At 46.3% G+C, this 23,562-nt stretch overlaps 1 protein-coding gene across 1 annotated transcript; it reads left to right on the forward strand.

Annotated features, from left to right (window-relative positions):
* Positions 1-1,362: 1,362 nt before the first annotated feature.
* LOC137299804 (uncharacterized) lies at positions 1,363-21,294 on the forward strand. The gene is made up of 5 exons (XM_067968742.1): positions 1,363-1,455; positions 7,833-8,231; positions 11,872-11,913; positions 13,135-13,286; positions 17,889-21,294. The coding sequence occupies exons 1-5, from the start codon at positions 1,389-1,391 to the stop codon at positions 17,934-17,936; spliced, it is 708 nt and encodes a 235-aa protein (XP_067824843.1). The 5' UTR covers positions 1,363-1,388; the 3' UTR covers positions 17,937-21,294.
* Positions 21,295-23,562: the final 2,268 nt, after the last annotated feature.

The raw sequence follows: 23,562 nt of genomic DNA on the forward strand, positions 1-23,562 counted from the left end.
TGTCGCAGGGGGGAGGGGTTGTCTCAGGGGGAGGGGATGTTGCAGGGCAGAGGGGGTGTCACGGGGGAGGGGCTGTAACGGGGGAAGGGGTGTCACGGGGGGAGGGGGTGTCACAGGGGAGGGGGTGTCACAGGGGAGGGGGTGTCACAGGGCAGAGGGGGTGTCACGGGGGAGGGGATGTTGCAGCGGAGGGGGTGTCGCAGGGCAGAGGGGGTGTCGCAGGGCAGAGGGGGTGTCACGGGGGGAGGTTCAAGAGTTTTTTTCACCTAATTCACCATTGGTCTAGAGAGAATCCAAATTTTGCATCCTTCAAATTCATGTCTGACTGTCCCGAAACTCACAGCCCCGTGGTGATGAGACACAAGAGCATGAGGTCCACAAACGAGCCCAATCCTCTGACTGAATCTGCACAGTCACAGTAAAAGGACGTTTCAAATCATACAGAGTTTTTAAAAAAAAGAAAATGCAGCAGAACCTGATTCCCTGGGACCCAGTGTTGTCGAACCGGTTTTGATCTCAGTTCCGATCTCTCGTGGACTGGTTCACCCTCACCTGGCAGGTGATCAGGGCGGCAGGCATGGGATTTCAATGGGGGGGTGGGGGCCAGGGATTGGGGGGGGGTCAGGGATTGGGGGGGGGTCAGGGATTGGGGGGGTCAGGGATTGGGGGGGTCAGGGATTGGGGGGGTCAGGGATTGGGGGGGGTCAGGGAATGGGGGGGGGGTCAGGGAATGGGGGGGTCAGGGATTGGGGGGTCAGGGAATGGGGGGTCAGGGAACGGGGGGTCAGGGAATGGGGGGGTCAGGGATTGGGGGGTCAGGGAATGGGGGGTCAGGGATTGGGGGGGGTCAGGGATTGGGGGGGTCAGGGATTGGGGGGGGTCAGGGAATGGGGGGGGTCAGGGAATGGGGGGGTCAGGGATTGGGGGGTCAGGGAATGGGGGGGTCAGGGAATGGGGGGGTCAGGGAATGGGGGGGTCAGGGAATGGGGGGGTCAGGGATTGGGGGGTCAGGGAATGGGGGGTCAGGGATTGGGGGGGGTCAGGGAATGGGGGGGGTCAGGGAATGGGGGGGTCAGGGATTGGGGGGTCAGGGAATGGGGGGTCAGGGAACGGGGGGGGGGTCAGGGAATGGGGGGGTCAGGGATTGGGGGGTCAGGGAATGGGGGGTCAGGGAACGGGGGGGTCAGGGAATGGGGGGGGTCAGGGACTATTGTTACAGTCTCTTGCTGAATCACACCTGTACAGCAATGGCAGGTTGTAGACAGCAGGGGGCGCAGTGTCGCACCTGGAGCGAAAGGAACATCCTCGCTTTAAGGGTGTACAGTAAGGAGCCCTGTAGTAATATTAGTTGAACACCTTTAAATGTCCGGCAGCAGCACGGCCGCACGATGATGGTACGAAGAATCAAAGGAATCTTTTGGATTTCTCTCTGCATTGCCCTCGCCTCTGCACAGAGTGAGTCGGTCTATTTGATGTGTTCTCTTTCCTTTTTTTGTGTGTGTGTTTGTTCTCGGCTCCTATGAAAACTTTGGGGAAAGTTTGAAGGCTGGTCAGTGTTGACGTGTCAGAAAGATGAGGAAGAGTTTTTTTTTCGCCAACAGCTTAAAACTGTAGAAAGATTCGAGTCAAAGCAACTCAGATTCTTTCCGTTTCTCAAACTCGACATTTTCAGTTGCTGTATCCATTGTTGGATTATATATTTATATTTATCATTTATAAATCTTTTCCCACGCGCTTGCAGCGTTTCCCGAACTCATAAAGGGCAGGAATTTTTTTTAAACGGTGCCCCGTGAGGAATTGATGGATAGGAATATCCCTGATTCATGTCATTAATATAGAAATCAAAGTTCATGTACATCCCAACTCTTGTCAGTCATATTATTTATAATGAAACTTCACTGAATCAGAACAGGAGAGAAACTGATCCAAACTACACAGAAACTGAATACAAGGATATCCGGGAGTGAGTTACAGACTGGAATCTAATCGAGGGGTTCAGGGGGGTTTATATATAGAATAACAGATACCCGGGAGTGAGTTACAGGCTGGAATCTAATCGAGGGGTTCAGGGAGGGGAGGGGGGTCACATGACTCCTCTAAGAAGCCTGTGGATCTAACTGTGTAACACACATGCCTCAGTGGGCAGCACTCTCTCGCCCCTGAGTCAGAAGGTGATGGATTTAAGTCCCACTCCAGAGACATGAGCACATAAGCCAGGCTGACTCTCCAGTGCAGTGCTGAGGGAGTGCAGCACTGTCCGAGGCCCCGTCTGCCCTCTCAGGTGGATGTAAAAGATCCCACGGACACCATTTCGAAGAAGGGCAGGGGGAGTTCTCCCCGGTGTCCTGGCCAATATTTAACCCTCAACCAACATCATGAAAACAGATTATCTGGTCATGTTTATCACATTGCTGTTTGTGGGATCTTGTTGTTCACAAATTGGCTGCCACGTTACATTACAACAGTGAATACACATTAAAACAGTACTTTATATTGGTTGTAAGGTGCTTTGGGAAGCCCTGAGGTGGTGAAAGGCGATATAGAAATTTAAGAACTTTCTTTGTCTTTCTCTCTATAAACCTGTAATCCTGGGGCCATGTGCAACATGTGAGCCCTACAATCAGGTTTACAAAGCCCGGGCAGCGCAGTGTGAGCTTCTGCTTCTGGTCTGGAGGTTTGGTGAGGGCTGCTTTTAGCACTGTTGCCTCACTGGTAGATAAATCTTACATCAGAATATGAAGATCTGTTCATATCAGAGGAGTGTTTAAAGGTGAATGAGAACATGATTCATGGCCTGAGCATTACCAGATTTTCCTGGAGTCTCCAGGAATTAAAGATTAATTTCCCAGACGCTACTGTGAGAACCGGGGAGTAAAATCATAGGGGGAATAATCCAACAACAACTTGCATTTATATAGCGCCTTTAACATGGTAAAATGTTCCAAGGTGCTTCACAGGAGCGATTATCAAACAAAATTTGACACTGAGCCACATAAGGAGATATTAGGACAGGTGACCAAAAGCTTGGTCAAAGAGGTAGGTTTTAAGGAGTGTCTTAAATGAGGAGAGAGAGGTAGAGAGGTTTAGGGAGGGAATTTCAGAGCTTAGGGCCCAGGCAGCTGAAGGCACGGCCGCCAATGGTGGAGCGAAGGAAATCGGGGATGCGCAAGAGGCCAGAATTGGGGGAGCGCAGAGATCTCGGAGGGTTGTGAGGTTGGAGCAGGTTACAGAGATAGGGAGGGGCGAGGCTGTGGACCGATTTGAACAGAAGGATGAGAATTTTAAAAATCGAGGCATTGCTGGACTGGGAGCCAATGTAGGTCAGCGAGCACAGGGGGTGATGGGTGAACGGGACTCGGTGCGAGTTAGGATACGGGGGGCCAGAGTTTTGGATGAGCTTGAATTTACAAAGGGTGGAAGGCTTGAGGCCGGCCAGGAGAGCAAATTAAAAAAAAATTTGGAGATGGGGAGAAGAAATTGTTTGACTGAGAGTCAAGAGTCATCCAATCGGGTACCAAAGAGCCTGGTCACTTTCCAGCTGGCCGTGGGAAGGCGGGACAGGGTGGCTGGAGGCTGGAGGTCATGTGACAAACGCTCCCAGAGTTAGCAAGCTCTATACGTGGACCTCTGTGATCCACAGAGACAAAACACTGAGACAATCTCTCCTACCCAGTACAAAAGCAAAATACTGCGGATGCTGGGAATCTGAAATAAAAACAGAAATAGTTTTTGATGAGATTGCACGGTTCTCCATGGCAGTACGCGAGGCTGCGCCACCAGGAAACACAATCTTGCAATTCTTAAATGAAATGGAAATAATGAGGCAAAAAAAAACCCCCAAAACTAACCTGAGTCACAAACATGCTTTTCCAGTCCCTCTGGTCTTTCTGTGATTTAGCAACAGTTCAGCAAGCCCTGTCACTATGTGATTTGGACTTATTTTTTTTTAAAAACAGGCTAATCAGAAAGGCTAATGGAATAAAAGTGTTGGAAATTCTTAACAGGTCAGGCAGTATCTGTGGAGAGAGAAACAAGAGTTAACGTTTCAGGGCGATGACCTTTCATTGGAACTCAACTAGTGAAACGTTGGCCTTCAACTTTCGGATGAGACGTTAAGCCGAGGCCCTGTCTGCCCTCTCGGGTGGATGTAAAAGATTCCGGGCCACTATTTCGAAGAAGAGCAGGGGAGTTCTCCCCGGTGTCCTGGGCCAGTATTTATCCCTCAACCAACATCACTAAAACAGATTATCTGGTCATTATCACATTGCTGTTTGTGGGATCTTGCTGTGCGCAAATTGGCTGCCGCGTTTCCGACATTATAACAGTGACTACACTTCAAAAGTACTTCATAGGCTGGAAAGCATTTTGGATATCCTGAGGTTGTGAAAGGCGCTATATGGGTTGAATTGAGAAATAGGAAAGGATCTAAGACTATAGTGGGAGTTGTGTATAGGACCCCTGGCAGCAGCTCTGAAGTGCTAGATTGTATAAATGCAGAGATTAGACAAGCGTGTAAGAAAGGCATAGTGGTCTTAATGGGGGACTTTAACCTTCACATAGATTGGGAAAAGCAGACTAGCAACTGTCAGAAAGGTAGTGAATTTCTTGAGTGTGTCCGGGATAGTTTTCTACAGCAGAATGTCCTAGAGGCAACAAGGGGGCAAGCCATACTAGATTTAGTAATGAGTAATGAACCAGATTTAGTTAACGGCTTAACTGTGTGTGAACATCTGTCCAATAGCGATCATAACATGATCGAGTTCAATGTAGTGTTTGAAAGGGAAAAAAGTGAGTCAGCTGCTAAAATTCTAGACTTGGGTAAGGCAGACTTCAATGGGATGAGACAGAAACTGTCCACAGTAAACTGGGCAAATCTGTTAATGGGTAAAACAACTGATGATCAGTGGGAAATGTTTAAAGAAACATTTAACGTGATACAGAATCGGTTAATACCCCTGAGGGGCAAGAACTCTACTTGCCAAAAAAAACAGCCGTGGACAACAAAAGAGGTAAGGGACAGTATAAGACATAAGGAAAGGGCATACAAAAAGGCAAAAAATGGCACAGATCCTGGCGAATGGGAAAGATACAAAGATCAACAAAGGGTCACAAAACAGATAGTAAGAGCTACAAAAAGAGAGTATGAAAAGAAACTTGCAAGGGATATCAAAACCAATACGAAGAACTTTGATAGTTATATAAGGAAAAAGAGGGTGGTCAGGAGCAGTGTTGGCCCCTTAAAAACTGAAAGTGGGGATATTGTCATTGACAATGGGGAAATGGGGGACATGTTGAATAATTACTTTGCATCAGTATTTACAGTGGAAAAAGAGGATAGCATGCCGGAAATCCCAAGAAAACTAATATTGAATTGGGGACATGGACTTGATAAAATTAACATAAGTAAAACAACAGTAATGAAGAAAATAATAGCATTAAAGAGTGACAAATCCCCAGGACCAGATGGTTTCCATCCCAGGGTTTTAAAGGAAGTAGGTGAGCACATTGCAGATGCTCTAACTATAATCTTTCAAAGTTCTCTAGATTCAGGAATTGTCCCTCTAGATTGGAAAATTGCACATGTCACTCCGCTTTTTAAGAAAGGAGAGAGAGGGAAACCAGGGAATTATAGACCAGTTAGCCTAACATCTGTTGTGGGGAAAATGCTGGAGTCTATAATTAAGGATAGGGTGACTGAACACCTCGAGAATTTTCAGTTAATCAGAGAGAGCCAACATGGATTTGTGAAAGGTAGGTCGTGCCTGACAAACCTGATTGAATTTTTTGAAGAGGTGACTAAAGTAGTGGACAGGGGAATGTCAATGGATGTTATTTATATGGACTTCCAGAAGGCATTTGATAAGGTCCCACATAAGAGACTGTTAGCTAAGATAGAAACCCATGGAATCGAGGGAAAAGTATGGACTTGGTTAGGAAGTTGGCTGAGCAAAAGGTGACAGAGAGTGGGGATAATGGGTAGGTACTCACATTGGCAGGATGTGACTAGTGGAGCCCTGCAGGGATCTGTCTTGGGGCCTCAATTATTCATAATATTTATTAATGACTTAGATGAAGGCATAGAAAGTCTCATATCTAAGTTTGCCGATGACACAAAGATTGGTGGCATTGTAAGCAGTGTAGATGAAAACATAAAATTATAAAGTGATATTGATAGATTAGGTGAATGGGCAAAACTGTGGCAAACAGAATTCAGTGTAGACAAATGTGAGATCATCCACTTTGGATCAAAAAAGGAAAGAACAGAGTACTTTCTAAATGGTAAAAAGTTAAAATCAGTGGATGTCCAAAGGGACTTAGGGGTTCAGGTACATAAATCATTGAAGTGTCACGAATAGGTGCAGAAAATAATCAATAAAGCTAATGGAATGCTGGCCTTTATATTTAGAGGACTGGAGTACAAGGGGGCAGAAGTTATGCTGCAGCTATACAAAACCCTGGTTAGACCGCACCTGGAGTACTGTGAGCAGTTCTGGGCACCGCACCTTCGGAAGGACATATTAGCCTTGGAGGGAGTGCAGCGTAGGTTTACTAGAATGATACCTGGACTTCAAGGGTTAAGTTATGAGGAGAGATTACACAAATTGGGGTTGTATTCTCTAGAGTTTAGAAGATTAAGGGGTGATCTGATCGAAGTTTATAAGATATTAAGGGGAACAGATAGGGTGGATAGAGAGAAACTATTTCCGCTGGTTGGGGATTCTAGGAGTAGGGGGCACAGTCTAAAAATTAGAGCCAGACCTTTCAGGAGTGAGATTAGAAAACATTTCTACACACAAAGGGTGGTAGAAGTTTGGAACTCTCTTCCGCAAACGGCAATTGATGCTAGCTCAATTGTTAAATTTAAATCTGAGATAGATAGCTTTTTGGCAACCAAAGGTACTAAGGGATATGGGCCAAAGGCAGGTATATGGAGTTAGATCACAGATCAGCCATGATCTTATCAAATGGCAGAGCAGGCACGAGGGGCTGAATGGCCTACTCCTGTTCCTATGTTCCTATATAAATGCAAGTCTTTCTTTCTAGGGGGTTGGAATACAAAGGAGAGGAATTTATGCTTCAGTTGTACAGAGCCTTGGTCAGACCCCTCCTGGAGTATTGCGTTCAGTTTTGGGCATCGCACCTCAGGAAAGATATATTGGCCTTGGAGGGGGTGCAGTGCAGATTCACCAGAATGATACCCCTTGCACCCTTTGTAAAGCTGAGCTCATCAAAACTCTGCTGCCCCATATCGTAACTCGCACCAAGGCCCGTGCTCGCCCCCTGTACTCGCTGACCTACATTGGCCCCCGGTCCGGCAATGCCTCGATTTTAAAATTCTCACCCTTGTTTCCAAATCCCTCCATGGCCTCGCCCCTCCCTATCTCTGTAACCTCCTCCAGCTCTACAACCCTCCGAGATCTCTGCGCTCCTCCAATTCCGGCCTCTTGTGCATCCCCGATTTTCATCGCTCCTTCAATTCTGGCCGTGCCTTCAGCTGCCTGGGCCCTAAGCTCTGCAATTCCCTCCCTAAACCTCTCTGTCTCTCTCTCCTCCTTTAAGACGTTCCTTTGAACCTACCTGTTTGACCAAGGTTTTGGTCACCTGTCCTGATATCTCCTTATCTGGCTCGCTGTCAAATCTTGTTTGATAATCGCTCCTGTGAAGGGCCTTAGGACGTTTTACTATATTAAAGGCGCTATATAAATGCCAGTTATTGGTGTTGTTTCTCTGCGTGTGTGTCTCGTGGTAAAGAGTATGCGTTGCCATGCCGACAACGGCCCCTTTGGTTAATTAGCTGTTTGTTGGATCTTAAATTGATTTTATTTCCTCAGCTAACACCTCTACCACACTAGCACCGTCAACAACCGTAGGCCAGATCTCAAGTCCCGCAGCCATCAGCGCGGCTCCAAGTACAAAGCCGCCCAACTCCGTGGGATCCGGCAATGTTAACATCTCTACGACCAACTTGGCGCCGACCGGCAGCGCAACGCTAACGACCAATACCACGGAAACGGCCAACACCACGCTAACAACAGCGCCACCCAGTGGACTAGAAAATACGACCACGGTTGCGTCCACCACGTCAGGTGGGAATGGCACCCAGGCAACTGCGACCAACCAGACCAGTGGCGCGGTCTCTACCCCCAGTCCCAGCGACACACCGTCAACCCAACCCCCCACTGCAAACACTACGGAGATCTCCGCAGTCACAACCACAGCGAATATCACAGGTCAGCAATTGAATTCTCTCAACACTAGACGTTGCAATTTTTGACTCTTAAAAGGGGTTTACCTTCTCTGTTTGCACTTTCAGCAGGTATGGGGAAAGAAAGAAAGATAGAAAGAAAGGTCAAAAGCTAGAAAGAAAGAAAGAAATATAGATAAATCGATAGAAAGAGAGAAAGAACTAACTAACGAACTAGCATTTATATAGCGCCTTTCCTGACCTCAGGATGTGCCAAAATGCTTTACAGCCAATGAAGTACTTTTGAAGTGCAGTTACTGTTGTAATGTAGCAGCCAATTTGCAAACAGCAAATTTCCATAAACAGCAATGTGATAATGAGCAGATAATCAGTTTTAGTGATATTGGTTGAGACTTAAATATTAGCCAGAACTCCCCTGGTCTTCTTCGAAAGAGTGCCGTGGATCTTTTACGTCCATTTGACAAGACAGACGCAGCCTCATGGCACCTCCGACAGTGCAGCACTCCCTCAGTGCTACACCGGGAATGTCAGCCTGAATTATGTACTCAAGTCTCTGGAGTGGGACTAGAACCCATAGACCTTCTGACTCTGAGGCGAGAGGGCTACTCACTGAGCCACAGCTGACACCTAAAAGGTTAACGTATTCCAAAGTTTGAATTGCCGTACGACATTTAAACCTGTCCCTTAATTCCCGAGCACACTCCGGCCTGTGTCATTGTTTGGGTGCGATAATGTGGTGATGATGTTACTGGGCTAATAAACCGGAGAACGTGAGTCCAAATCCCACCAGGGCAGCTTAAGAATTTGAATTTGGTTTTAAAAAACATCTGGAAATAAAAAGCTGGTATCAGCAAAAGTAACCATGAAGCTGTCGGATTGTCGTAAAAACTCAACTGGTTCACTAATGTCCTTTAGGGAAGGAAACCTGCCGTCCTTACCCGGTCTGGGCCCATACGTGACTCCAATCCCACACCAACCTGGTTGACTCTTAACTGCCCTCTGAAGTGGCCTAGCAAGACACTCAGTTGTATCAAAACTGCTACCCAGTGGTTCAAGAAGGCGGCCCACCACCACCTTCTCAGGCCAACTAGGGGATGGGCAATAAATGCCGGCCTTGCCAGCGACGCCCACATCCCGAGAATGAAAAAAGAAATTCTGTTCATCTGTATAATTACAAGTATTTGTATCTGGCCCATGTACAATGTGCCAGTGGGGCCTGGGAATTCATTGAGAATTTTTAATAAGGTACAAAGCTTAATTGGTTGTTCATTTGACCAATCCTAAAAGCACCTGTACACCCAAACACACAGTGCACGTCACTATGTCTCAAAAAACAAAATTCCAATTCACAAAAAAGAGGAATCGATCACATTTTTGTAAACAAAAATTCAATTGCCTTCGAGAGGCTAATGTTAGTTTCCCACCAAATAGCCCGAAAAATAAAATTTGACATAATAAAATGCAAAAAAAAACCCAAACAGTTTTGAAAATTAATTAACCATAAACTTACCCGTTAAATCTCTCCAAACTTTCAGTAACTTTCTGCTGCACAGACCTCTTCTCTCGAGGGCCTTGGAGCTCCAACCTTTGCTCCTTGACCTTATGTCTCATGTGCCCTTGCACCTGTGACCCTAGAGGCAATGTCCCTTTTGCCCCTCAGTGTCACACACATGCTCACAGTTGCAATGTTCTCCCAGCCTGTAGGACCTTCAAGTGTGGGAGGACTACTGCTGCTTATCAATAAGTCAGATTGTTCACCTCAAAAGAAAGAAAGAAACTTGTATTTAAGTAGCGCCTTTCATGACCTCAGGACATCCCGAAGCCAATGAAGTACTTTTTGAAGTGTAGTCACTGTTGTAATGTAGGAAACACGGCAGTGTGATCCCACAAACAGCAATGTGATAATGACCAGATGATCTGTTTTTTTAGTGATGTTGGTTGGGGGATATATATTGACCCAGGACACCGGGGAGAACTTCCCTGCTCAGCATTGAACATATGAGATGCATCAATAGGGCAGAAATAATGGAAAAATTACTGAAAGTGAAGAAATTGATGAATACCAATTTACTGGACAGAAATAGGCCATTCAGCCCAACTGGTCCATGCCAGCATTTATGCTACTTCATCTCACCTATCAGCATATCCTCCTATTCCTTTCTCCCTCATGTGTTTATGTAGCTTCCCCTTAAATACATCCATGCTATTCACCTCAACTACTCCTTGTGGTAGCGAGTTCCACATTCTAAGATTGATCGGAAAACATCTTCCGATTTGTGGAAACGCAGCACCCATCGACAGAAATCTCACCGGCACGTCACCCATGATGGAAATGGTGCACAGCTGTTCTCCACTCCAGACATAGACTTTGCCCCTTTAAGAAAACAAAATGTCAGTGGGGTGTGCGAATCTTATCAGATCCTGTTTGTCGGCCAGGTTCCCGAGAGTACAGCGTGTTCTAACTAGGTTTGTAGACTCCAAGGAGGGAGGCCAGAAGCAGAGGAGATAGCAGTGAGGCACAGGCCACACGTAGGGAGGGCGTGGTGGGGAAATATTGACAGGTTGGGCTCCTAGAAATGAAGGTGGTGGCAGGAATGAGCAACATTCAGACCTGGGTGGGGTCTGGATTAAAAATTAACTCACAGCTCAGGGAGATGACTCCCAAACTGGCACAGCCATCCATTAAACCCCTTCACTGATCCCGCAAGTCCCGTTCATCCATCACCCCTGTGCTCGTTGACCTACACTGGCTCCCGGTCTGGCAGATTCTCACCCTTGTTTTCTAATCCCTCCGTGGCCTCGCCCCCTCCCTATCTCTGTAACCTCCTCCAGCCCTACAACCCTCCGAGATCTCTGCGCTCCTCCAATTCTGGCCTCTTGCGCACCACCCCGATTTTCATCGCTCCACCATTGGTGGCCGTGCCTTCAGCTGCCTGGGCCCTAAGCTCTGGAATTCTCTCTGTGAACCTCTCCACCTCTCTACCTCTCTCTTCCTTTAAGACGCTCCTTAAAACCTACGTCTTTGACCAAGCTTTTGATCACCTGTCCTAATATCTCCTTTTGTGGCTCGGTGTCAAATTTTGTTTGATAATCGCTCCTGTGAAGCACCTTGGGAAGTTTTACAATGTTAAAGGCACTATATAAATGCAACTTGTTGTTGTTCGAAAATATTTTTTCTGACTTCACATTTCTATAATTTCTTTCACATGTTTTCTGCACAACTATTCCTCACCTCCCCCATCTGACTCTCACTGGGGTACAGCTTCCACAGGCACTGGACACCTTTAGGACCCTCCCCTTCCCCCCTTCCCTCACCCCCAAGTGACCTTTCTTCCACCCAGACAGCTGGGTATCACAGGCAATTCAACCACAGAGGGCATCACTTGCCAAGCCCAAAACCTGTCCTCACCTGACACAAACGCACACACTTTCCAGCAGGGCTGATTGGACAGTGATCAGGATCAGGAATTCTGATTATTTTGCACAGTCTCCTTACTCTGCTCAATGCATTCATCCTCTTTCAGTCAGGAGGCTCCAATGAAATCTTTTGGATGCATCTTTGTGCTTCTAATTTACCAACACCTGCACTTAAGTTATCGTTGCTGGGAGCGTGGGTTGCAATCTCGGTGTCACACTTACCTTTACGTTGCTCTTTTTATGTTCAGGAACCGTTCCATCCAACAATACAAGGACAACAGACAAAATAGGTATGTAGAGAGCTCAGGAATCCTTTGTTTAAATCCATTTGTTTATTTTGCACAGTCTCCTTACTCTGCTCAATGCATTCATCCTCTTTCAGTCAGGAGGCTCCAATGAAATCTTTTGGATGCATCTTTGTGCTTCTAAAGCTGCTTCTGACCCCATCACTTGCTTGCACGCAGCTCCTCTATGTCGTGCATGCTTCCCACTACACTGGTTTCCTCTGTCATAGAATCATACAGCACAGAAGGTGGCCATTCGGCCCATCGTGCCTGTGCCAGCTCTCCGAAAGAGCTGTCCGATTCGTCCCATTCCCCCTGCTCTTTCCCCGTAGCCCTGTAAATTTTTTCTTTTCAAGTATTTATCCAATTCCTTTTTGAAAGTTACTGTTTAATCTGCTTCCAACGCCCTTTCAGGCAGTTCATTCCAGATCATAACAACTCGCTGCGTGAAACAATTTTTCCTCATCTCCCCTCTGGATTTTACAAACATACGAACAATGAGGGACAGGAAAAGACTGTCTGGTCCATCCAGCCTGTACCCTCACAATTGTGGTACTTGTGTATCACAAAACACAACACACTCCCCGTCCCACTCGAAACCATGTGATCTCCCGGGAGAGCTGAAAAAACAGATAAAAACCCAGGCCAATTTGGGGGAAAAAAATCTGGGAAATTCCTCTCCAACACCCCATGGCCCCAATAATTCTATGCATTACATTACCTCCCTTTTGCACGAGGTGAAATCTGCCCCAGCCAGAAACAGGTCCAGCTCCCGCTCGAAGGAATTCAGTGAATCAGCGTCCACCCCTCGAGCCGGCAGCCTGTTCCAGACGTCCACTGTTCCCCGGGAAAAGAACCACCTCCTGACATCTAACCTCGATCTGGGTCTATGTATACTGTATGTGTCTGCATGTACCGTGTGTGTCTGCATGTACCATGTGTGCCTGCATGTAGTGTGTCTGCGTATACTGTGTGTCTGCGTATACTGTGTGTCTGCGTGTAGTGTGTGCCTGCATGTACAGTGTGTGTCTACGTGTATTGTGTTTCTGCGTGTACTGTGTGTGTCTACATGTACTGTATGTGCCTACATGTACTGTGTGTCTGTGTGTACTGTGTGCCTGCGAGTACAGTGTGTGTCTGCGTGTACTGTGTCTACATGTACTGTATGTGTCTATATGTACTGTATTTTGCCCTAGTATTATTGATATTATTGCATCTTTATTCTAGGTGTTTTCCCGAAGCGACGCACTCTAGATGCTGGACTGGTTGCTCTTATTGTTATCCTGGTGATAATTTTAATTATTGGGATTCTTGTTACTGCAGTGAAGTACTCCCAGCAAGGAAAACCTGAATTCAAACGGCTCCAAGAATTGCCAATGGTACGTATGTCAAACCTGTGTGTGTGTAATTTTATTGTACCCATGCATGTGTATATACAGCTTTGGATATATTTATGTGTCTGTATGTGTGTTTGTATTTGTGTGTGTGTTTGCATGTGTCTTTGTATGTGTCTTTGTATGTGTATGTGTGTTTGTGTTTGTATATATCTGTATGTACTGTATGTGCCCTGTGTGGCTATTGAATGTGCCTGTGTGTGTATTTTTGTATTCATGTGTGTCATATGTATATTGAATATGCCTGTGTCTATTATATGTACCTGCATGTATTGTGTGTGCTTGTGTTTCTTGTACAAATCACTGTATCTGCATATATTGTATGTGCCTGTTTGTACTTTGTTTCTGTGCGTGTAATGAACATGTCTGTGTACATGGTATGTATCTATGTGTACCGTATGTGTCTGCGTATAATGTGTGTGTCTGCATGTACTGTATGTGTCTGCATCTGCATTTACTGTATGTGCTGGTGTGTACTGCATGTGCCTGCATGTATGTGCGTGTACTGCATTTGTGTGTATGAGTTTGTATGTCTCTGTGTGTACTGTATGTGCTGGTGTGTATTGCATGTGCCTGCGTGTATGTGTCTGCATGTACTGTATGTCTCTGTGTGTACTGTATATGCTGGTGTGTAATGCATGTGCCTGTGTGTATGTGTGTATACTGTATGGGTTCATGTGTACTGTATGTGCCTGCGTGTACTGTATGTGTCTGCGTGTACTGTATGTGCCTGCGTGTACTGTATGTACTGTATGTGCCTGCGTGTACTGTATGTGCCTGCACGTACTGTATGTCACAAATTTCAGAAAGACAAATGCAGATGAGAGAGGCCATTTGGCTCATTTTACTCGTCCTTCTATTGAATCCCACCGTTCTTCAGTCACTCACCCATTGAGTGCGAAACATGAAAACAGGTCAGATTTTGAGACCAAGTTGAGCGACATAACAAGCCTGAGGAAAGTGTCTTACTTTTGAGCGGAGGAGTTGGCCTTCGTCTGCCTCACATGGATGCCCGCACCCATGTTTATCTTGGCACAAAGCCTGGAGTGTTGATGCCAAGTCTGGTGCTCAAAAGCGAGGCCATTTCATGGTCATCTATTTACTAATCTTTTTTTCCTCAACTGTTCCCATTGAAGCACCTGACTCAGCACTCACTGAGGCTTGACTGCTGGCTTCCAGCATCACCCTACTTGAGCAGAATGTGATGCCAGAAAGCCGCTTGTAGCTCCACCCAAGGTGCAGTATCATGCACCGCCCGGGTTGGAACGGACTCATACGGGATAGGAAGATCCCGGATTGGACTCTCAGTATGTGCGGCGGTCGAGGATTTCAGTTGGGGCAGCTCTTGGAACGCTACAGTAGGCATGAATCGAAGAATCATAGTATCGTACAGCACAGAAGGAGGCCATTCAGCCCGTCGTGACTGTGCCAGCTCTTTGAAAGAGCTGTCCAATATAGTCCTGCTCCCCAGCTTTTTCCCCATAACCCTGCAAATTAGTCTTCTTCCGGGACACGTCCAGTTGCCTTTTGAAAGTTCCGATGGAATCTGCTTCCACCACCCTTCCAGGTAATGCGTCCCAGATCTCAACAGCCCTCCGTGTGAACACATTTCTCCTCATTTTCCCCTCTCGTTCTTTTGCGAATTATTTTAAATCTATGACCTCTGGTTACCAACTCTGGTTGGACGTATTCCTGGAGGTTTCATCACATGACCTCCTGCCTCCAACTGCCCCGCCCCCACACACTCCCGCCATTGGTCGTCCGACACATCCATCCTCGTGATGCCCCGCCTTCCCCACAGCCAATCGGAACGCGAACAGACTCTTCATTACCCGATTGGATGATTCTTGACTGTCAGTCAAACAGCCTTTTTCCTCCCATCTCCAATATTTTTACAAGTAATAAACAAAAGTGTTCAAACAAAATGAGAAAAACACACATTTCCTTTTAAAGCCTCTTTGATTTTTTTCCCCTGGGTGTTGTTCGGAGCAGTATCCTGGAGCTTAATCTTTAATTCCTGGAGACTCTAGGGCAATCTTGTAGGGTTAGCAACCCTACAGCAGGCCTGAACTATCCCTGGGCTAGGGCGGGCAAACAGTTCCGGATCACTATAAAGTGACTCCTGATGCAGGGTTAGGTGAGACTAGGATTGGGTTCAGCTGCGGTGCCAACATTTCCCCTTTAAAGATCATTTTCAGCTAGAACACCACCCAACTGTAGCCAATTAACCAATCAGCATTTCATCTGGGAGCTGGCAAAATATTTCTTTCTAACAATGTGCTATTTATAAAATTCATATTTGTCACCCTAAAGCCTCAACGATTTAACGTTCCCAACCAGTTCCAGATTGTATCTCTCCACAGGATGATGTGTATGAAGATTCCCCATTGGTCCTCGACAGTAGTTGAGCAGTAACAATTAATAACCATGGATCTCACCTGAGCCAACACGACCCTCCTGCTTTTGGAGGGGGGGGGTGCAGGCGGGGGGCAGGAAGAGTCTCAGATGTTTGGCATACTTCCTTCTGTGTGCGAATGTGAACAACCTGCACTTTCCAAAATAGGACTCTGCATGTTTGCATTGTGCTATCTTCATAAACAGCCTTATATAACCCCCGCTCACATAATGGGTGAAATTGCTCTTGGGGCAGTCAATAGAAACGGAAATGGGGCAGGGTTGTAAAATGGGTTGCCCATTCGCTAGCTCCCGTTTTACACACCCGCCCAGGACCAATGTCCCTCACTATATGTTTGATTTAGGTTTAACCCTAACAAGGATGATACCAGAACTGAGAGGTTAAACCTATCAGGAAAGACTGAACAGTCTGGGGCTCTTTTCTCAAGACTGATAGAGGTCTTTAAGATTATGAAAGGGTTTGATAGGGTAGACGTAGAGAAGATGTTTCCACTTGTGGGGGAGTCCAAAACGAGAGGCAATAAATATAAGATATTCTAACCACTCTCTGGGTAAAGAAGTTTCTCCTCAATTCCTTATTGGATTTATTAATTACTATCTCATATTTTATCTTATCTTATATTTTACTATCTTATTAATCTTAAAGACCTCTATCAGGTCACCCCTCAGCCTTCTCTTTTCTAGGGAAAACAGCCCCAGCCTGTTCAGTCTTTCCTGATAGTTATAACCTCTCAGTTCTGGTATCATCCTAGTAGATCTTTTTTGCACCTTCTCCAGTGCCTCTATATCCGTTTTATAATATGGAGACCAGAACTGTGCACAGTTCTCCAAGTGTGGTCTAACCAAGGTTCTATTTAAGTTTAACATAATTTCTTTGCTTTTCAATTCTGTTTCTCTAGAAATAGTCCCCAGTGCTTTGTTTACATTTTTATGGCCTTATTAACCTGCGTCACTACTTTTAATGAGTCCATTAGTGCAATGGTGCCCCCTAACAGAATAACCTAATATTGCACCCAATGGAAAATCCACCAAGGGCTGACATTGGGTCTATTCAGTGTAATGAAATATGTCTTTAAAAATTTTATTTCCAGACTTCTTTCCCAGTCCTGACAGGCCCTCAAGCCAATTTTTGAATCCTTTTCTCTTGTTCTGTCCCACACTCAAGGGAAACCCAGGTGATCTGGGCTGTGACCACCAGTACCATTCTGCAATTAGTCAATTGGATAAGACTGTTCTATTCTAACAATGCTGGTTCTGAGATTTGAATCCTGCTCCTCTATCTGGGGAAGCTCCTCTAACAGGTCACCTGTACTCACATATAAAATACATAGAATTTACAACACAGAAGCAGGCCATTTGGCTCAACGGGTCCATGCCAGTGTTTATGCTCCACATGAGCCTCCTCCCTCCCTACTTCATCTCACCCTATCAGCATATCCTTCTATTCCTTTCTCCCTCATGTACTTATCCAGTTTCTCCTTAAATGCATCTATGCTATTCGCCTTGTGGTAGCAAATTCCACATTCTAACCACTCTCTGGGTAAAGAAGTTTCTCCTGAATTCCCTATTGGATTTATTAGTGACTATCTGATATTTATGGCCCCTAGTTTTGGACTCTCCCGCAAGTTTCTTGGATACAAGAAAAAGCTTATTGTCTGGTAGCAATCCTCTCACCTCCAGCCTCCAACCTCTCTCTCTATTTTATCAATGTAACCATTACTCTACTAAACCTTGTTCCCTTGTTCCTCCTAATCTCCAAGTGCCCCATCCTATACTCCCTTCCTCCTCATTGCAACCTCACTGTGTTGAAATTGAGATTCCTCACATCTCTTACTCTAACTCATTCGTTCCCAGAAACTCAAAACAATAGCTCTCTCCCCCTCTCCTCCTCCCCTCCCCTCCCCTCCTTGTCTTCCTTTCCTTTTAGAATCTTTTAAAACCCAAGCTCGATATCAGCTAACCATTCCTTCTTGATTTACCTCATTCTGTCTGCTGCTCTTTAACCATGGCATCTTGCACTACGTGCCTTGGCCCCTTTCTTGGACTGGACAGTGTAAACAAAAACAAAAAGCCCCTCCTCCATCCCCTGGTCACATTTAGGGGCAGGTCAGCCTTGCACAGCACGCTGGGAAATGAAATACTCACACTCGTTTCCATTTTTTGTTCTTTCAGAATAGCTTGAGCGAAGATGCTCCATTTGCTCAGTATCCGCCCAAATAACCCGGAGCGTGGCTTGGCTGCATGAGAATGTTCTGCAAAGTGACACGTCGCTCGATTGGCTGTTGGCACTTACTCACCAACTTCTCCTCTCCCCTCGTTCTCTCTCGTTTAATCTCTTCCTGTTTTGATCATAATTGCACAGTAACCCTTTAGCCTGGAGAGCTAACGAGGTCTTATCCTAGCTGCTGTAGTGATGCTTGCTCTTTTGCCTTAGAATGTGGAGTCAACATTGGAGATAATTACCAGAAATAGAGGAGGGAAGAATGAGGTGGCTTTTATTTACTTGCATCCAGTTTTTCCAATTTTTGGTGTTGCACAAATAATTTGGTTCTTGAACTTTGATGGGTTAAAGTTTGAGGCAAATGTTTTTTTTCTCCTTGAACAAACAGTGGATTAATTATTTTTTGTAGAACGGGATTTCTATCTACTGAGGCAGTAGAGCTGCTCCAGCAACTGTCCTGAAAAAATGTTGCTGATTCAGACTTGTATTTGGATTGAGAGAATGACCTGAGGTTAATGACCTGAAGTAAGTGTCACCTGTGGGGGTTTAACAAGGAAGGAGGAACATGGCACCTTTCAAACCCTCAGAACGTTCCAGAGCCCCCTGTGGCCACCAAACTACTTTTCTGAAGGGAGTCACGTTGTAACATAGGTAAACGTGGCTGCCAATCTGCAGACAGCAAGATCCTGTAAATAGGAATGAGATGAATCACCACAAGCCCCTTGTGGTTCACAATGTGGGTTCGCGGTGGTCTCTTATCTGCTCGAAAGTGACCGTGGAGAAAGTGGGGGGGGTGGGAACAGAAAAAGGGACACTTTCTGGCTTTTGGCTGCAGCCTTCTGTGTCTGAATCAACAACAAAAACTTGTATATATAGATATATATATATATGGCGACTTTATCACAGTAAAATGTCCCAAGGCGCTTCACAGGAGCGATTATCAAACAAAATTTGACACCGAGCCACATAAGGAGATATTAGGACAAGTGACCAAAAGCTTGGTCACAGAGGTAGGTTTTAAGGAGCGTCTTAAAGGAGGAGAGAGAGGCGGAGAGGTTTAGGGAGGGAATTCCAGAGCTTAGGACCCAGGCAGCTGAAGGCACGGCCGCCGATGGTGGAATGATGAAAATCGGGGGTGCGCAAGAGGCCAGAATTGGACGAGCGCAGAGATCTCGGAGGGATATAGGGCTGGAGGAGGTTACAGAGATAAGGAGGGGAGAGGCCACGGAGGGATTTGAAAACAAGGATGAGAATTTTAAAATCGAGGTGTTGCTGGACCGGGAAACCAATGTAGGTCAGCGAGCACAGTGGGTGATGGGTGAACGGAGATTGGTGTGAGTTAGGATACGGGGCAGCAGAGCTTTTGACGAGCTGAAGTTTATGGAGGGTGGAAGGTGGGAGGATGGCCAGGAGAGCATTGGTTTAGCTTTGGAGAGCAAGTGAGTTTTGTGCGATTCCCAAAGCTGAGACCAACTTGTATAAAAGCATCCAAGAAAAAGTAGGGAGGGAGGACGGGACTGCGTTTGGAAGAGTTGAATGTCATTTCCAAAAAGAATGCCGGCCTGATAGGTCAGGTTACTTTGATTTTCACCACAGCCTGAGATAATTCACAGGAGTCAAATGATTAACAATAATAATCCGCATTACAGATGTTAGGAGCATAGGAACAGGTGCAGGCCACTCAGCCCCTCGAGCCTGTTCCGCCATTCAATTAGATCGTGGCTGCTCTGCATCTTAACTCCATTTACCCGCCTTGGTTCCGTTACCCTTAATACCCAACAAAAATCTATCAATCGCAGTGTTGAAATTTCCAATTGACCCCCAGCCTCCACAGCTTTTTGGGAGAGAGAGTTCCAGATTCCCACTCCCCTTTGTGCGAAGAAGTGCTTCCTGACATCACCCCTGAATGGCCCAGCTCTAACTTATTCCCCCTTGTTCTGGATTCCCCCCCACCAGAGGAGATAGTTTCTCCCTATCTGCTCCTTTAATCATCTTAAACATCTCAGTCAGATCACCCCTTAATCTTCTATACGCAAGGGAATACAAGCCCAGTCTATGCAACCTATCCTCATAATTCAACCCTTTTAAGCTAGAAGTTGCTGCCCCCTCTTGCGGGTGTCTGCGATACTGTGTTCCCAGTGCACCTGGTTATTTTTAATACCCCAAGACTCCTCACGTAACTTGTTCAGATTGACATTTCGAATGTGCCTGCACGAAATTATCAAAATGATCGATGACTTAAAGGCACGGGCTCCCCAGATAGGACAGCAGGTTTAAAAAAAAGTGTGCGACTGAGTGTTTGGCCCAGGAGGTCCTGGATTCGCCCCTTGGTCTGCATTGAATTATCTAATCACAGTACAATTAGCCCCAGCGCTCTTCATTGGGGGCCGGGGGGGGGTGCGGGGGTTGGAAATCAGCCATAGTTCATGTTCCTGAAGTCATGAAAGGTGCTATATAAATGCAAGTTCTTTCTATACTCTCCTGGACTCTTGACACAAGATGTCTGAGTGGGACATATACCTGTGCTCTCTTGCTGTTCTTTCCATAGCAATGACGTGCCCAACTGGCAATCTGATGAAAAGGCATGTCCTAACTCATCCCCGCTCTCTCCCCGGGGTGGGGGGGGTTAAAGGCTTCAAAATTCGCAAATCCCCCACAAGTACAAAACCTCCAACCCCACGTGTTGTGTATCGGCCGGGTCGAGCAGCCTATATCCTTCCTCAATCCTATTTTTTTTTTTTTTTTTAGGCATGGCTTGTGTATTCCTGACACCCCCCCCCACCTCACTGAGAGCCGCCGCAGAATTGCCCCCAATGTCCACCCGACCCCAAACAACTTTATCTGTGGTTGGCCTTGGATGTTACACAAACCAAGAGATAGGTTTTGATATCTGGTCAGGACACATTTGGACATCTCTGCGTCACTCCCTTCACATCCAAGGGACCTCACACAAGATCACCGGTGAGCCGAGAGATTTGGGGCTCATTGGCTGGAAAAGAGGGTTGGGGGCGCCCTGAGGTCGTGAAAGGCAGGATAGAAATGCTGGTCGGTTCTCTCTTCCTGAATTAAAGGGACAGGCTGACAGAAGCACAGCAGCCACAGAGTCTCAGGGCAAGGTGAGAGGCGGGACAATAAGGACACTGATTACTGCACTGAAATTTGAAAGAGCTCTCATTTTTAGGAAGTAACCAGTAAAACTTGGAGCAGTATTTATCTGTGTATTCTGAGACTGCGATGTTTAATCTTGATTAAGGGCTGTTTTATGAGGGACCTTTTTTCTTTGCCGTAGGAGAATTTACATGATTCCATTTGCAAATGTGACAAGCCATATTCATCAATAAATATTGTTTAATTTCAGCGATTGTGTATCGTGTAGCAACATTTCTGTAGCTATGGGGGGGTGACAACAGCCTTCTCCAAATCTCCAATGTCCCAAGGGAAATTGAGGAAAGCGATTCCTCCTTCTCCTGACGGCCGTGGATGATGGACATTCTTTCATGTGGGAGTCTAGATGGTGCGTTTCTGCAGGCTATTCGCACCTGGGAGCATCACAGCCACACCCAAGCACTGTGCTCCCCGGATCTCCGCACACGCACTGGATTGCGATCCGAACTGGAAACCTTGGGCTGATTTGCTTTTTTTTTTAATTCCTCCTTTGCCCGGGAGGACGATAGACCTCCTTCCCACTGCCTCCTGCCGAGACTTGCAGTCATAGGCCAGACATCGAACCTAGGATCTTCCTATTCCCAGTAATGTCCCATTGGGGGATCCGCAAGAACGAAAGAACAAATCTTTTGGGCAAGTGATAACTCTTGCCCCCCAAACAAAAATAGTTTGTCAAATACATTTTCCCTGAAGGCAGTTCCCCCATTAACATTAAAATGGCCAACATCCGCTTTGGAATACAAGACAGACACTTTGGTTCATGGTAATTTTAGTGGATTTTAATATTTTACACAACAGAATTCCTTAATACATAAACTGAGAATCATTCACAGCCTAGTTTTTTTGACACTTTTTTTTAAATATAATTTTTTTTGTTTTTTTTTTGAAAGAAATCTTTGATATTAACCAACACCACAGAAATTCCATATTTTGAGAACTAGCGCGTTTCACAAACTGAGAACAAGCGGGGAGACTATCTACAGACTTCAACAGCTTTGTGCTTTACTGAGCAGAAAAAAATGAATTGAAAAAAAAGAACGTTTGGTTACCGCGAGAGGGAGACGGGGAAAAGCCACAAACAGAACATAGCTGGGGCGAGAGGGTTTTTAAAAAAAGTTTGTCGGTCTATATATTCCTGGTCAGGAATGCACTTGTTCTCAGGGCGAGTATCAGGAGCTGACAGGCAGACAGAACGAATTTCCACTCTGCACATGTCAAGGATCTCGAGCACATCCAGGTGAAGTGGGAAAGAAATAATTTCTTCCATATTACCAAGACAACAGGCCCAAACCTTGAGAACCCCCCCAGTGCACCGTCCCCCACCATCTCCCACCAAAATGGTCAGATAAGCCTGAATGTTATCAAAAGTTCTCTACATGTTTATCAATCTCTTTGGTCCTTGTTTTAAATGTACCATAAACGGGAGCTCTTCCCACACCTACTGACCTCATTCATGAGCTTAGTGGAGTTAGTTTCATATTATGTTGTGGATTTCCGCACAAATTGCCTGCCCCCCCTCGGCTTAGAACATAAAGCACAGAATGAGATTAGGACATCCAGCCCCTGCATCTTCCACAGCCCGTGTACACTCTCCCCTATCGTGGACTCTACCCACCCATTGAATCTCCTCCCACAGCCCGTGTACACTCTACCCTCTCGTGGACTCTACCCACCCATTGAATCTCCTCCCACAGCCCGTGTACACTCTACCCTCTCATGGACTCTACCCCATCCATTGAATCTCCTTCCACAGCCCATGTACACTCTACCCTATCATGGACTCTCCCTGCCCATTGAATCTCCTCCCACAGCCCGTGTACACTCTCCCCTATCATGGACTCTACCCACCCATTTACTCTCCTTCCACAGCCCGTGTACATTCTACCCTATCATGGACTCTACCCACCCATTGAATCTCCTCCCACAGCCCATGTACACTCTCCCCTATCATGGACTCTCCCCGCCCATTGAATCTCCTCCCACAGCCCATGTACACTCTACCCTATCATGGACTCTACCCACCCATTGAATCTCCTCCCACAGCCCATGTACACTCTCCCCTATCATGGACTCTCCCCGCCCATTGAATCTCCTCCCACAGCCCATGTACACTCTACCCTATCATGGACTCTACCCACCCATTGAATCTCCTCCCACAGCCCATGTACACTCTCCCCTATCATGGACTCTCTCCGCCCATTGAATCTCCTCCCACAGCCCGTGTACACTCTACCCTCTCATGGACTCTCCCCCATCCATTGAATCTCCTCCCACAGCCCATGTACACTCTCCCCTATCATGGACTCTCCCCACCCATTGAATCTCCTCCCACAGCCCGTGTACACTCTACCCGATCATTTAATCTCCTGAGGGAAACTTCTGTATAAATGCTCCCCGATCCCTGAAGGAAATCAAAGAAAACTCCAGAACATTTATCCATCCTCACATCTCCACTATTCA

This window comes from Heptranchias perlo, chromosome 29, assembly GCF_035084215.1.
Source record: "Heptranchias perlo isolate sHepPer1 chromosome 29, sHepPer1.hap1, whole genome shotgun sequence".
Lineage (NCBI taxonomy): Eukaryota > Metazoa > Chordata > Chondrichthyes > Hexanchiformes > Hexanchidae > Heptranchias > Heptranchias perlo.